This window comes from Heterodontus francisci, chromosome 15, assembly GCF_036365525.1.
Source record: "Heterodontus francisci isolate sHetFra1 chromosome 15, sHetFra1.hap1, whole genome shotgun sequence".
Lineage (NCBI taxonomy): Eukaryota > Metazoa > Chordata > Chondrichthyes > Heterodontiformes > Heterodontidae > Heterodontus > Heterodontus francisci.
This window is the reverse complement of record NC_090385.1, coordinates 44,993,346-45,007,694: the sequence shown is the minus strand read 5'-3', so window position 1 is coordinate 45,007,694 and position 14,349 is coordinate 44,993,346. Positions and strand designations below refer to the sequence as shown.

The following is a 14,349-nucleotide window of genomic DNA, read 5'->3' as shown; positions in this document are numbered from 1 at the left end:
TAATCATCTAGCTGACCAAAAATTGATTTTTTAAACTCATTTTCATCCCATACTTGACTGGTATGCTGTGAATTAGCATTAATGGCTATGAAACAAAAGATGTGTCTGCTTCAACTATATTCTGATTTCTAAATAAACAGATAATACATTGTGTAGTTTCTGTACAAAATAATAAGTTTACATGTCTCGTGACACTTGTCCCATTTGTACAGGTTTTACTATTGGTCGTGTATTGCATACACTGGAGGTACTTGACAGCCACAGTTTTGAAAAATCTGATTTTAATAACTCATTGGATTCGCTGTACAACAGGATATTTGGATCAGGACAGAATAAAGATGGGCACGAGGTGGGTTTAATGACTTCTCAAAGTATTTGATGCATTGCTGCATTTAGGAAACAGCACAACCCAATTTTTATTTGATTTCCTTTTGAAGGCGACATTTCCTTTATGGGTTGCAATTTCACAGTTGCCAGCTGTCATCCTTGCTCATGTGACCATTTTTCATGCATGATACTGGATGTTAATTATTGGACCTTGGGAGGAACAAAGCTAAATTCTACCCTGTTCTGACCCAGAATCCATGCATGCATGTTATCTGGCAAGGGTCAGTGGATAGTTGGAAAGCTGGCTGATTCGCCTACCCTTTACCCTCACCCAGAGGCAGTTGTAAACTGGAACTGTTTTAAAAACAAACAACTAAAATGTTAATATATAGACTGGTCAAATGCATCAAAAATAAAGCTTTGTTATTAACTTTTGTTAATTCAGTGCTTTCACAGGCTATTGCTAAACAGATTTGTTTAAAACTTGGGGAGTTGGACTAGCTGAGTTGCTCTTGCAGAGAGCCGGCACAGGTACGACAGGCTGAGTGGCCACCTTCTGTGCTGTAACCATTCTATAATTTATTCACAACTATTTGAAGATAGAGCGACTACAGAATCTTATTTTCTATTAATAACCTAAGGTTGGATACCTTCATCTTGGGGATCTGGGTTGAAATTTAGTTCAGAGTTTGATGGAATGAAAGTCTCCCCAACCTGCTGTCTGTAACAATCCCATGTAAAATGAGTTTGGGTGGTCCAAATGCGGTTCCTAGTGGGCATGGATCAACAGGATAAACAGTCCTATTCTGAGTAACGGTCTATACTGAAAATATTCCATCATATTTTCTCTTTTCAGATGCTGACAAGAATGTTCATTTTCTGATTTTATTTTAGATTTCCAGTATTTGCAGTTTCTACTTACTGCTGAATGAAGGCCAATAAATAATTGGAATTAAGTTGACAATTTAATTCCGTGTAGCCACACATTGACTGATGTGGAAGCTACAAATGTCACACAGTGCAGCAGAAGGGGCTGTCTTGAAGTTGGGGCTGAGACAGAGTTGAGGGAACCTTACTTTGCACCCAATGAAGCTATACATAACCTGCGAGATTTAATATTGATATTGGAAACTCAACATAGAAATTATTTAGTCACTTATTTAGACGAGTACAAAAATTCACAGCCGATGAAAGCATTTATGGTCTGATACCACATATAGATTTCCAGTTATTTATACTACCTTCTAGACGCACCCCACCCCCCCCCAGCCCCACCTCCACTGCTTCCCAGAAGAGATCTGGTGACTCAGCACCAATTGTGGGTTGAAACTTGGACTTTGCTAGGTATTATAGCTCAGCACCACGTTATGCATTTACTCACTTAACCGTCAAGAAAAAAATCCTTCCGTCCCCCAGTTGTCTAACACATTTTAAAATTTAAAACCATTCACACACATTGGGCAATGTAACATAGCACTCATGCTATGGTCTCTAATTTATTGAGTTCTTGTGCCTGATGTTACTACCCACTGTATGCCCTCTGAGTTGGTGGAGAGAAATGAGCTGATACTTTGAGGCTTTTTGTGTTTCTGCTTCCAAGCAATCTTTAATACAGTTTCCATTGCATTTATTCTTTTCCTCTGTCCAGATGTTGCCAGATGATGACGCGGTGATGACATTGCTTTGTGAGTGGGCAGTGAGCTGCAAGCGTTCAGGCAGACACCGGGCCATGGTGGTGGCGAAACTGTTGGAGAAGAGGCAAGCTGAGATCGAAGCCGAGGTTAGATACTTGCCAAAATAAAAGCAAAATACTGTGGATGCTGGAGATCTGAAATAAAAACAGAAAGTGCTGGAAATACTCAGCAGGTCTGGCAGCATCTGTGGTGGGAGAAACACATTTCAGGTCGATTACCTTTCATCAGAAGGCTTGATGTTGTGAGCAGGGTGGAAGCCAAACTGCAAGGATTTGGACAGGAAAAAATTATTTTGCACCTGGGATTGGAGATGAGGCTGAAGAGGCAGAGGAAAGATTAAAAAAAATAGACCGTTTGTCATGAAGAAAAAGAGCCTTGCGTTATCCTTGGAAATATTTGCCCAAGGACAGCAAGGCACTGTGAATCTGAACTTGGTTGAGCCAGATCCAACATTGAATGACTAAACCAATTGTGCATCAGATGTGCAAAAATCAGCATGGGTTTGCCTTGATAGTAACTAAGGCGTCGACTGCACATGTAAGGAAGCAGTTGAGTAGATTAGCTGCAGCAAGAGAGTTGCAGGTGGAAGGACAGAGGAAAGTTGAGAGTTTGAGCGAATTAGTGAGTGAGCCACAGGAGAGTTTATTCTGAGATGGATGATTAAGGAAAGTGTGTGAAGGATATAGGTTTTAAAGGCTAAGGGATACATGGACATGGTGTTAGATACTCATGTTGATAATTGAGTCCTATGGAGTGGTCATGAGCGATGGTGATCTCAATGTAAGGAGTGGAAGGGTCATGAGAGATGATGACGTTGAGAGTGGTGGTCTTGGATTTATGTAATGGATGAGATTGAGTGAGTTTAGAAGGGCAGAGTGGGATGGGTGAGTTTACATGTAGGTTGAAATCACTGAGGATGAAGAATGCGTTATTGCAGAGACTAAGTGAGGCGATCTCCAAAAGGAAGTTAACATGGGGATTGGGAGGGAGATCCATGAAGACTATGTTAAATGAGATGGGGAATTGAAAGAGGGTCAAGTGCTAGAAGGGGAAGGTGCCAAAGGAATGGGCAGGGAGGCCAAGATGGGACTTGTGATCAAAGCTATGTCACTACGGCAGTGGTTTGGGCAAGCAAATAATGCAATGGGAAGACTTCCCTGAGGGGGAAGGAGTAACCCTGTTGGCTATATTTTGTAAAGTGATTTGGACTACTCCTTTCTAGAGATAATGCTGCGAATTCCTAAGAGAGTAGCTGTCCTTTTTCTTACTTCATTCAGCATGACTTCAAGCTTAACACCAGTCAATCAGAGCATGTGGGGACATGAGCCCTCCATCATGCAGCTTTAATCCCTTTCCTTCAGACCTAGGCAAGAATGTGCCTCTTTTAAATTTCTGTCAGCTGTGCAGGTCAGAGCGCACTCTGACTTTGACTTTGGAAATACATGAAAATACAGCATTTTGGCAGAGAATGGCGGTGTGAGTTGCCGTCTGATTTGTGCCTCACCAGGGACTTCCATCTTTAAATGTTTTCTGCTGCCTTGACAATATATGTATTTCCTTCATGTTTGTGGTTGAGAGTCCTGGGAAATAAACACATTCTACAGCTGTTGTTAAGATCAGCACTCCTAGATACATTTAATCTATGTTGTACGGAATAAAGCTCCATCCACTCTGTCTCACCCAGTGCTCTCCATTTAGGTACATATAGAAATTCTCTGTTTGCATATCCTGAGAACATTCAAGCAATGAGTGGGGCATTCTTCATTGCAACAGTGTGACCTTTTCATTTCCTACACCAGCCATCCTGATTTAATTTCTTACATCAGTCATTCTCCTCTTTAAATGAGACTGTTGGCTTAATGCTGAATTCCATGGAGTCTCATGGTGTGAACTCATGCTCACTCAGAATTGAGTTGGTGCTGTCTGAACTCATTTCATTTAATGATGTACGTTTTTCAATTAAATTATGTGTCCACTTGGCTCAGTTGAGTCAGAAAATTGTTGGTTCATCCAGTCTTACTGCAGGACCTGAGCGCCCAAGCAGAGTTGCTACTTTAGTGCAATGCTGAATGCTGCAGTGTTGGCAGTGTTGTGAAAATGTTAAACTGAGTCCTCATTTGTCTGATCGGTTGTCCTGTTCAAAATTCCTTCCTCAATCACCACCACCAAAAGTAGCCTACATAGTCATTCATTTGTGTGACCTTTCTTTATTCATGTAAGAATAATGTCTGCACCTCAGAAAGTAATCAGTTGGCTTCAAAATGCTTTGGGACAGCCCAAGGATATAATAAGATTCCTAATAAATTGAAGTTTTCCTGTTCCTTTCCTGACTTGATGTTTATTTCCAAACTTCAGCTGGGAGAGTTAAATAGCATCATTTTTAAGTTAGTCTGTTCTTTTGCAGGGAAATGAAATTTGAGGTGGGGACCATAAACTAGAGGAGAAATAATATTTAAACTTTTTGAAAAAGAAAAACTGAGGTGATACCTAGTTTGTACCAAGAAAATGTACTGTGAATTAGCATCAGTTTAGTTTTTACCTTTCTCTGCTGTATATCTCTGTGAATCCAGTATTATTTATAACCTATTACGTTTTCTACTCCAGAGATATGGTGAATCAGAGGTGGTAGATGAGAAGGGATCTGTCTCATCCGGCTCTCTCACCAGTGCCAGCATTCCTGTTTTCCAGGATGTGTTGCTTCAATTCCTGGATACCCAAGCTCCAATGCTGAGTAAGTATATTGCAGGGAATAGTTACAGGAGTACAGTCTTGTGGCAGAAAACTGCAAAAATTGCTCTTTGGAAACCTGGAATCTGTCATTTTCATTATAATGAGGCCATGTGTTATTTGATAATGCCGTTTGGTGGGATTTACTTCACCACATTACATGTTTGGCGGGGGTTGGTGGGTGGAGAAGCTTGCCAGCCATTTTTCATGAAAGTATTGCCAGAAATCAGAATGAATAAACTGAAGCTCGTTGTTCAAGAGTAAAATTTCGATTTCAACTGCAGTTGCACCTGCCTGCACATTCATCCTAAGGTTTGACCTTAAGCTAGTGGCAAAGTTGAAATAGTGGATGCTGCACTTTAACTATACTTTGGCTCAAATGCTTCAGCTTTCCAGACAAATTTTCTGGAAGACAATGCTGTTTCCAATTTCATCTATGTCTGATTTAGATGATGGGGTCTCCACTCACTGGAGCAGTCAGGAAACTGCTGTTATAAATCAATCCTCCTCTTGTTTGAAAGTAAGAAGCACCCGTCTGTAACACTTGGCTGTGCACTTACGCCTTATTTGTACAATTTATTCAGTATATCTCTCTGAATTCCATTAAAGTTGCTTCAGCAGTAAACCATGTCGCCTAGGATGATACAACAGTAACTCAGTAGAATGTTAGTTCTAATTATATACTCAAACATTAAATATGAGGCTCAAATCCACAAACCTTTGACTCAGAGGTGTAAATTCTGCGAGGTACTCACAAAGTTGACATGTTGATGAGAGACTGAGGAGCACTTTACTGCTGATCCAGTGCTACGTGTGAAATCATGAAGAAATGAAGATCAGTAAATGGTTTATTGAATCATCTGATGACTGCAACCTATTGTGCACACAGTGATAGGGAAGATCATGTCTGACTCTCGAGGTATTTTGTTAATTCGTGTATGGTCAGTGCAGCTCATTTGCTGTGAGTGGTGAGCTTTTGTTTTTAAAAGTTTGCCGTTTTATTTCATTTTCATGGGATGTGGGTGTCGCTGGCAATGCCAGCATTTGTTGCCCATCCCTAATTGCCTTTGAGAAGGTGGTGATGAGCTGCCTTCTTGAACGGCAGCAGTCCATCTTGTGCGTGTACACCCAAAGTGCTGTTAGGTATTCCAGGATTTTGATCCAGTGACAGTGAAGGTACGGCACTATATTTCCAAGTCAAGATAGTATGTGGCTTGGAGGGGAACTGGCAGATGGTGAGGTTCCCACGCGTTTGCTGTCCTTGTCCTTCTAGGTGGAAGAGGTTGCGGGTAGGAAGGTGCTGTCAATGGAGCCTTGGTAAGTTGCTGCAGTGCATCTTGTATGTGGTACACCCTGCTGCCACTGTGCATCAGTGGTGGAGGGAGTGAATGTTTAAGGTGATGGATGGGGTGCTGATCAAGCGGCTGCTTTGTCCTGAATGGTGTTGAGCTTCCTGAGTGTTGTTGGAACCGCACTCATCCACGCAAGTGGAGAGTATTCCATCACACTCCTGACTTGTGCCTTGTAGATGGAGGACAGGCTTTGGGGAGTCAGGAGGTGGGTTACTCACCATGGAATTTCCAGCCTCTGACTTGGTCTTGTAACCAAAGTAATTATGTACTGGTCCAAATCAGTTTCTGGTCAATCGTAACCTCTCGGATCTTGATAATGGGGGATTCAGCGATGGTAAAGCGGTTGCATGTCAAGGGGAGATGATTAGATTCTCTCTTGTTGGAGATTGTCATTGCCTGGCATTTGTATGTCACAGATGTTACTTACCACTTATCAGCCTAAGACTGAATGTTGTCCAGGTCTTGCTGCATTCGGACACGGACTGCTTCAGTATCTGAGGAGTTGCGAATGGCACTGAGCATCATGCAGTCATAAGTGAACATCCTCACTTCTCACCTTATGTTGGAGGGAAAGTCTTTGCTGAAGCAGCTGAAGGTGGTTGGGCCTAGGACACTACCCTGAGGAACTCCTGCAGTGATGTCCTGGGGCTGAGATGGTTGGCCTCCAATGACCACAATCATCTTCCTTTGTGCTAGGTATGACTCCACCCAGTGGAGAGTTTTCCCCCTGATTCCCATTGCGCAGTGGTTAGCACCGCAGCCTCACAGCTCCAGCGACCCGGGTTCGGTTCTGGGTACTGACTGTGCGGAGTTTGCAAGTTCTCCCTGTGACCGCGTGGGTTTCTGCTGGGTGCTCCTATTTCCTCCCACAGCCAAAGACTTGCAGGTTGATAGGTAAATTGGCCATTGTAAATTGCCCCTAGTGTAGGTAGGTGGTAGGAGAATTGAGGGAAGGTGGGGATGTGGTAGGGAATATGGGATTAATGTCGGATTAGTATAAATGAGTGGTTGATGGTCGGCACAGACTCGGTGGGCCGAAGGGCCTGTTTCAGTGCTGTATCTCTCTATGACTTCAATTTAGCTAGGGCTCTTTGATGCCACACTCTGTCAAATGCTGCCTTTATATCAAGGGCAGTCACTCTCAACTCAGCTTTTTTGCTCATGTTTGGCCAGGAGCCGAGTGGCCCTGACGGAACCCAAACTGAGCATCAATGAGTAGGTTGTGTTTAAGTGGTGCCTGATAGCAGTGTCGATGACACCTTTTATCACTTTGCTGATAATTGAGACTAGACTGATGGGGCAGTAATTGGCAGGATTACATTTGTCCTGCTTTTTGTGAACAGGAACATACCTGGGCAATTTTCCACATTGTCGGGTAGATGCCACTGTTGGAACTGTGCTGGAACAGCTTGGCTAGGGGTGCAGATAGTTCTGCAGCATGTCTTCAGTACTATAGTCAGGATGTTGTCAGGATCCACAGCCTTTGCAGTATCCAGTGCCTTCCATTCCTTGATAGCACATGAAGTGAATCGAATTGGCTGAAGACTAGCATCTGTGATCCTCAGGAGCAGGCCAAGATGGATCATCTACTTGGCGCTTATGGCTGAGGATGGTCACATATGCTTCAGCCTTGTCTTTTGCACTGATGTTCTGGGCTCCTCCATCATTGAGGATGGGGATATTTATGGAGCCGCCTCTTCCAGTTGGTTGTTTAATTGTCCACCACCATACGTGACTGGATGTGGCAGGACTGCAAAGTTTTGATCTGATCCGTTGGTTGTGGGATTACTTGCCACTGTCTATTGCATGCTGCTTCAAATGCTCGGCATGCAAGTGATCCTGTGTCGTGGCTTCACCAGGTTGACACCTCATTTTGAGGTATGCCTGGAGCTGCTCCTGGCATGCTTTCCTCCTGCACTCTTTATTGAACTAGGGTTTACCCTTGGCTTGATGGTAATGGTAGAGTGGGGGGATATGCCGGGTCATGAGGTATCAGATTGGGGTTGAATATTGAATACAATTCTGCTACTGCTGATAGTCTACAGTGCCTCATGGATGCTCAGTTGTGAGCTGCCAGATCTGTTCTGAATCTATCCCATTTAGCATGGGTGGTAGTGCCACACAACATGATGGAGGGTATTCTCAGTGTGAAGATGGGACATGGTCTCCACAAGGACTGTGTGGTGGTGACTCCTACCAATACTGTCATGGACAGATGCATCTGCAACAGGTAGATTGGTGAGGACAAGGTCGAGTAGATTTTTCCATCTTGTTGGTCCTCACCATCTGCCGGAGGCCCAGTCTGGCAGATATGTTCTTCAGGACTTGGCCAGCTTGGTCAGTAGTAGTGCTACCGAGCCACTGTTGGTGATGGACATTGAAATCCCCCATCTAGAGTACATTCAGTGCCCTTGCCACCCTCAGTGCTTCTTCCAAGTGATGTTCAACATAGAGGAGTACTGATTCATTAGCTGAGGGAGGGCGATAGGTGGTAATCAGCAGGAGGTTTCCTTGCCCATGTTTGACCTGATGCCATGAGACTTCATGGGGTCTGGAGTCAATGGGAGGACTCCCTCCTGTAAACCACCACTGTGCTACCACCTCTGATGAGTTTATCCTGCTGGTGGGACAGGACATATCCAGGAATGGTGATGGTGGTGACTGGGATTTTGGATGCAAGGTATGATTCCATGAGTATGACTATATCAGACTGCTGCTTGACTAATCTGTGGGACAGCTCTCCCAATTTTGGCATAAGACCGTAGGTGTTAGAAAGGAGGATTTTGCAGGGTCGACAGGGCCGTTGTCGTTTCTGGTGCCAAGGTTGATGCCAGGTGTTCCGTCCAGTTTTATTCCTTTTCAACTTAATGTGTAGCAGTTTTGTACAGCTCAGCCATTTCAGAGGGCAGTTAAGAGTCAATCACATTGCTGTGGGTCAAGAGTCACATGTAGGCCAGACCAGATGGCAGATTTCCTTCCCAAAAGGACATCAATGAACCAGATGGGTTTTTATGACAATTGATGATAGTTTCATGGTCGCCATTACTGAGACTAGTTTTCAATTCCAGATTTTTATTAATTAATTGAATTTAAATTCCACCAGCTGCTGTTGTGGGATTCGAACCTGTGCAGCGAAGGTTTACCAGACTGATACCTGGGATGGCAGGACTGACATATGAGGAGAGATTGAGAGCGCAGTTAATAGAGCATACAGCATCCTAGACTTCTTTAATAGAATTCAATAGCAAGGGAGTTATGTTAAACCTGTACAGAAAAATATAAATAAATAGAACACAGGTTCAGCCTTGACTAGAGTAGTATGTCCAGTTCTGGGTCCCACACTTAAGGAAGGATGTGAAGGCATTTGAGAGACTGCAGAAAAGATTTACGAGAATAGTTCCAGGGATGAGGAACTTCAGTTACGTAGATTGGAAAAGTTGGGACTGTTTTCCTTGGAGAAGAGAAGGTTGAAAGGAGATTTGATAGAGGTGCTCAAAATCATGAGGGCTCTGGACAGAGTTGGTAGAGAGAAACTGTTCCCATTGGTGGCAGTATTGAGAACAAGAGGGCACAGATTTGAGGTAATTGGCAAAAGAAGCAAAAGTGACATGAGGAAAAACCTTTTCACTCAGTGAGTGGTTAGAATCTGGAATGCACTACCTGAGAGTGTGGTGGAGGCATGTTCAATTGAGGCATCCAAGAGGGAATTGGATTATTAGCGGAAAAGGAAGAATGTGCAGGGCTACGGGGAGAAGGCGGGGGAGCGGCATTAGCTAAATTGCTTTTTTGGAGAGCTGGCGCAGATACGACTGGCTGAATGGCCTCCTTCTACACTGTAACAATTCTCTGATTCTGTGAAGAGTGCTGGTGTGCACTCCTGTAATCTGATAACACACAGGTCCTTTTATATTCCTTCTTTTGAAATATTTATCCCATTTCCTTTTAAATGATTTTCTAGTTTCTGCCTCAGCAAGTTCTTGTGGTGATGTATCCTATGGTTTAATGACTCTCAGATCAAAACCTTCCTCGTTCCTTCCCCCTTGGTTCTTCCAATGAGAATCCTCCGTCTATATCACCCTGTTCCAAATTTGTCCACCTGTGGAAACATTATTTCATTATTTACCCATAATAAATTCCTCAGGTTTCATTCACCCTTTTTGTAGCTGCTCCCACTTCACACGCTGCTGCTGCTGCTCCTTGCTTTGCAGGAAATGCTGAACCCTATACCATTTATTTTTTTTAAAAACTGTTTTGCCCCTCCCCCGCTTCTACAATGTTGACGCTCAGGGGCTGCATATAATCCACTGGTTGCTGTTTGGACATCCCTAGTTAGAACACAGATTAACAATTAATTTTCTGCCCTTGACCATTCCTTACTTGTCTTCCAGCTGATCCCAGTAGTGAAAGTGAAAAGGCTGAATTTGCGAACTTGGTACTCCTGTTCTGTGAGTTGATCCGCCACGACGTTTTCTCACACAATGTCTATATGTGCACTTTGATATCCCGAGGAGATCTGTCATCAGAGCAGCATGTACCCAGACCACGCTCGCCTGTTGATGATGCAGTGGAAGAGCAAGATCGGAAGGAACAGGAAGGAAATAACAGTGTGAAGCTGGAGGTAAGGGGAAAAACAGGGACAATGTTTTTTGAATAATAATTTCCTCTGTCCTCTAACTTGAGGAATTCTTTGGACCACAATCTTAGTGTTTGGCATGGTAACACCTAATGGGGTGTTGTCTGTTGAGCTAGAATATCTAGTGGCTATTGTATGCAGCTTGATTTTGAATATAAATACCCTAGTGGAGACATATAAAAGAAGCCGAATGACCAGGATCGTCTCTACTGTCCAGATTGAGGTATTAAACTCACAAGTGGGGTTGGGGGTGGGGACTTGGAAGTTTGAGCTTCGGATTGGCATGGAAGGGACTTTATTGGCTAAGTTTATTCCAGAGTGCAGTGTGTTCTGTGTTTGCTGTGTTGAAAACTTGGCAGCATGTCCACCATTCTTGGACACTGGTGCATCTGTTCATTGTTTATTCAGAATTTGATCAACTGGGACCTGTCCCTGTGGAGGGAGACGCTGCACCAGAAATTCTGCCAATGTGCATTTCTTCATAGTTTGGTCTGGAGGCACTTAAACATAGTGATGGATTTCCTTGTGTGATCAGCTGGCTGCGGAAGGTAACATTGGTTGCTGATCATATGAAACCATACAACAAAAACCTCTGAATGTTTTAATTGCCTAAGTTTAAAAAAAAATTTAAAATCAAGGTCAGAAACAAAACATCAGAGCGATTAGCTGAATTGAATCCAAAGTTAAATATTTTTCTATAAAAAGTTTCTTCCAGAAAATCTACTGATTCCATTGTACAGATACTCAAAGTTCCCATCTGAGTGCCTACCTGTGCATTTAGTTTAGCTGTTTCAAGTTTTCCTGTTACTTGGTATTGTTTATATCCATAAAAATTGATCCAAAACTATTTCACATGTTCTTATTTAAGTTGCAGTTGGGCTCATCACACTGTCTCTTACTGTGATTCTTTCCAGAAACTATGGAACTCCTTATTTCCTGCAATCTTCCTTTTCTGCTATAGTCTACAGGCTTTTAAAATCCAAATGTTGCATCACCTAATCATTATTTACCTTTTTTAAAAACTCTTTTTAACTCTTGAACAATGTAAATGCTGGTGAACAGCAGAGGGGCCAGTTTGGCTTGTGAAAATGAACCTGAATTAAGTATCAAAAAGACTTTAATTAGTTTAATTAATATTACCAACACACACCTGACTAATTTTGCATCCAGCTCATGACTAATCATTTTCTTTGCAGAATTCTTCCTGTGCAGTTTTTTTTTTTTAAAAACAGGACTGTGCTGAGGCAATAATGTGTTTCCTATACAGCAGCAATTAATCAGAGCTTTAACTTTGACATGGAAATGGTGCAGTCTTGAACTTAGAACTTTTGAGGGTGACTTGGTTGGTTCTCAAGACCAGCAGAACTGGGCACTCTGATTAGGTACAAAGAGTTTGCGGTCAGTATCTTTTTTATCAAAAAGGCAGCTTCTAGTTCCTAATAAGTGCTGCCTTCCACCCACCCAACTTTCACTCCATCTCTGCTGACTGCTGAACCTTTCAGGGAGACAATTCCGCAGTGCTAGTCCCAGTATCTTCCACAAGCTGTCATTTTTTTGTGATGAGTCTAGAAAGTAAGTATTTAACTTAATTTTGCAACCAATCCTGACTTCTGCTTTTACCCGCCATTCTTATTTACACTTGCTATCAAGGATTGCTGCATAGTGATTAGGAATGGAATTCCTAACTTTTCAATGCCTTCCAGCAGCTGAGGATCGTTCCAGGTAAATGCAGCACCTCTGCCATCATCCGAGCTGAGATTGCTTACTATCACAGATCAGGGATTGACCTATGATTTTTCTGCTCATGCCTTGCAGTGCATTTACCAACTGAACCATGAGAAGCTGATTTACTACCTTTTGTCTTAAAAAGAACATACTTGTGTCTCATATTGTAGTATAGTGCCCTGGTTGAAACAGATTTGATTTTCTACTGTGCGCCCCCCTGCTCCCCCACTATCCATTATGACTGTAAATGGAGGAATGTGGCTTACTATATGGGTGAGACAAAATCACTTGGAGAGCCATTACTGTTGTGCAACTGTAGCTGGAGAATGTCATTAGGGGATAAATGAGAGCAGGGACAATATGGCCCAGTGACACCTGTTGAGAAATAAAAAGATCACCAAAATAGAAATATAATGCCTTTGTAACACAGAAAACAAAATAAAAATTCTACAGAAAACCTGCATTCTTCCTTTCCAGGCCCTATGGATCTTTTAGCTCTGGTGGATCTGCCCTATAGTTGAACCAACGTTACCAAAAACTCTACAGTCCAGTGCTTCAAAATGCAAGTGTGGGTTCATGTCAACAAATGTTCCCTGAACAAGTTCCTTATACAGCCCATTAAATTTTTTTATGGAGGGGGTTGAGAACACTGAATGGAGCTTGGATGCCTCACTGATGCTAACAGCTGCTGCCTCACTGACAGTCCCAGCCCTGCTGCAAGACTGATCCAAAGTACCTGTCCCTATTGAAGTGAATGGAGTCAGTCAGGGCTGCACACATCACCTCCCCATTCCTGATGTTATCAGAGAAGGGGCTAAGGCAGCAAGCAATTACTGGTCGTTATGATTCTAGAAAGTTAGTCACATTTTGTAATTGTTCACAAACAATTCTCAAACATATTTTTTCTGAGAAAAATTGAGCAGTATTTCAACAGAAAATGCTCTCCGAAACTTTATTTCCCTATTGAGCAGTGAGTAGTGAATTAAAACTATTGAAAAGTTAAGGACAAGAAAAGACCATTTTGGATCACTGAAGTTCATCCCTTCAGCCTTTGAGCTCTCCTAATCTAACATTCAGTTGTATTTAAATGTCCCTAAACTCTGCATCTCTCTTGTTTTGCCTGGCAGATTTTTCCAGGCATCTGTTGCCTTCGGATAAATAAGTTCTTTCTGACATTTGATCTAAATTTACTGGTCACTACCTTATACTGATGATCCCTGGCTCGACAGTCCTGCCTTTTTTTTAAACCATTTACTATTTTATATATCTCATCAAGAATTCCCCTCTGCACTTTTTAAATTCATGTTGTGTTATGGGTGTTTCCCAGCATTTATTGCAAATTCCGTTACCCTCGACAAAGTGTTGGTGAGCCACCTTCTCGAATTGCTAGTCTATGTGGCTAAGGTATTCCCACAGTATTGTTTAGTATGGAATTTGAGGATTTTGACCCAGTTATGATAAAGGAGCGATGTTATATGTTCAAGTTAGGATGGTGTGTTTTTTCCCTAGACAGCAGAGCTTGAGCCCTTGGTTAATTTTTCCCTGTAGCCAAACTCAATGGTTTGTGGTTTTCCTAAAATAAGACAGAATTATCAAGCATGGTCCTTAAAATCCCATTAGAGATCTGGGAATTCCATGTAATAATGGAATTTTAAATGGAAAATGGTGGAAAACTAGAAGCAGTAGAGGTCCAGAGAGACTTGGTGGTGCGGATGGGGTGGGTCCAGCTACATAGATCATTGAAGTGTCATGAACAGGTTCAGAAAATAATCAAAAAGGTGAGTGGCATGCTGGCCTTTATATAGAGAGGACTAGAATACAAGGGGGTAGAAGTCATGCTACAGCTATGTAAAGCCCCGGTTAGACCACACCTGTGAGAAGTTCTGGGTAC

General features: G+C 42.5%; 1 protein-coding gene across 2 annotated transcripts in view; it reads left to right on the top strand.

Annotated features, from left to right (window-relative positions):
- Positions 1 to 14,349, top strand: part of med12 (mediator complex subunit 12) — a 153,935-nt gene that overhangs the window by 27,671 nt on the left and 111,915 nt on the right. For both annotated transcript variants that reach the window (XM_068047477.1, XM_068047476.1), the window contains exons 10-13: positions 213 to 349; positions 1,976 to 2,107; positions 4,626 to 4,752; positions 10,489 to 10,718. In XM_068047477.1, coding sequence (XP_067903578.1) covers positions 213 to 349; positions 1,976 to 2,107; positions 4,626 to 4,752; positions 10,489 to 10,718 — 626 coding nt within the window. The remainder of the gene's footprint in view (positions 1 to 212; positions 350 to 1,975; positions 2,108 to 4,625; positions 4,753 to 10,488; positions 10,719 to 14,349) is intronic.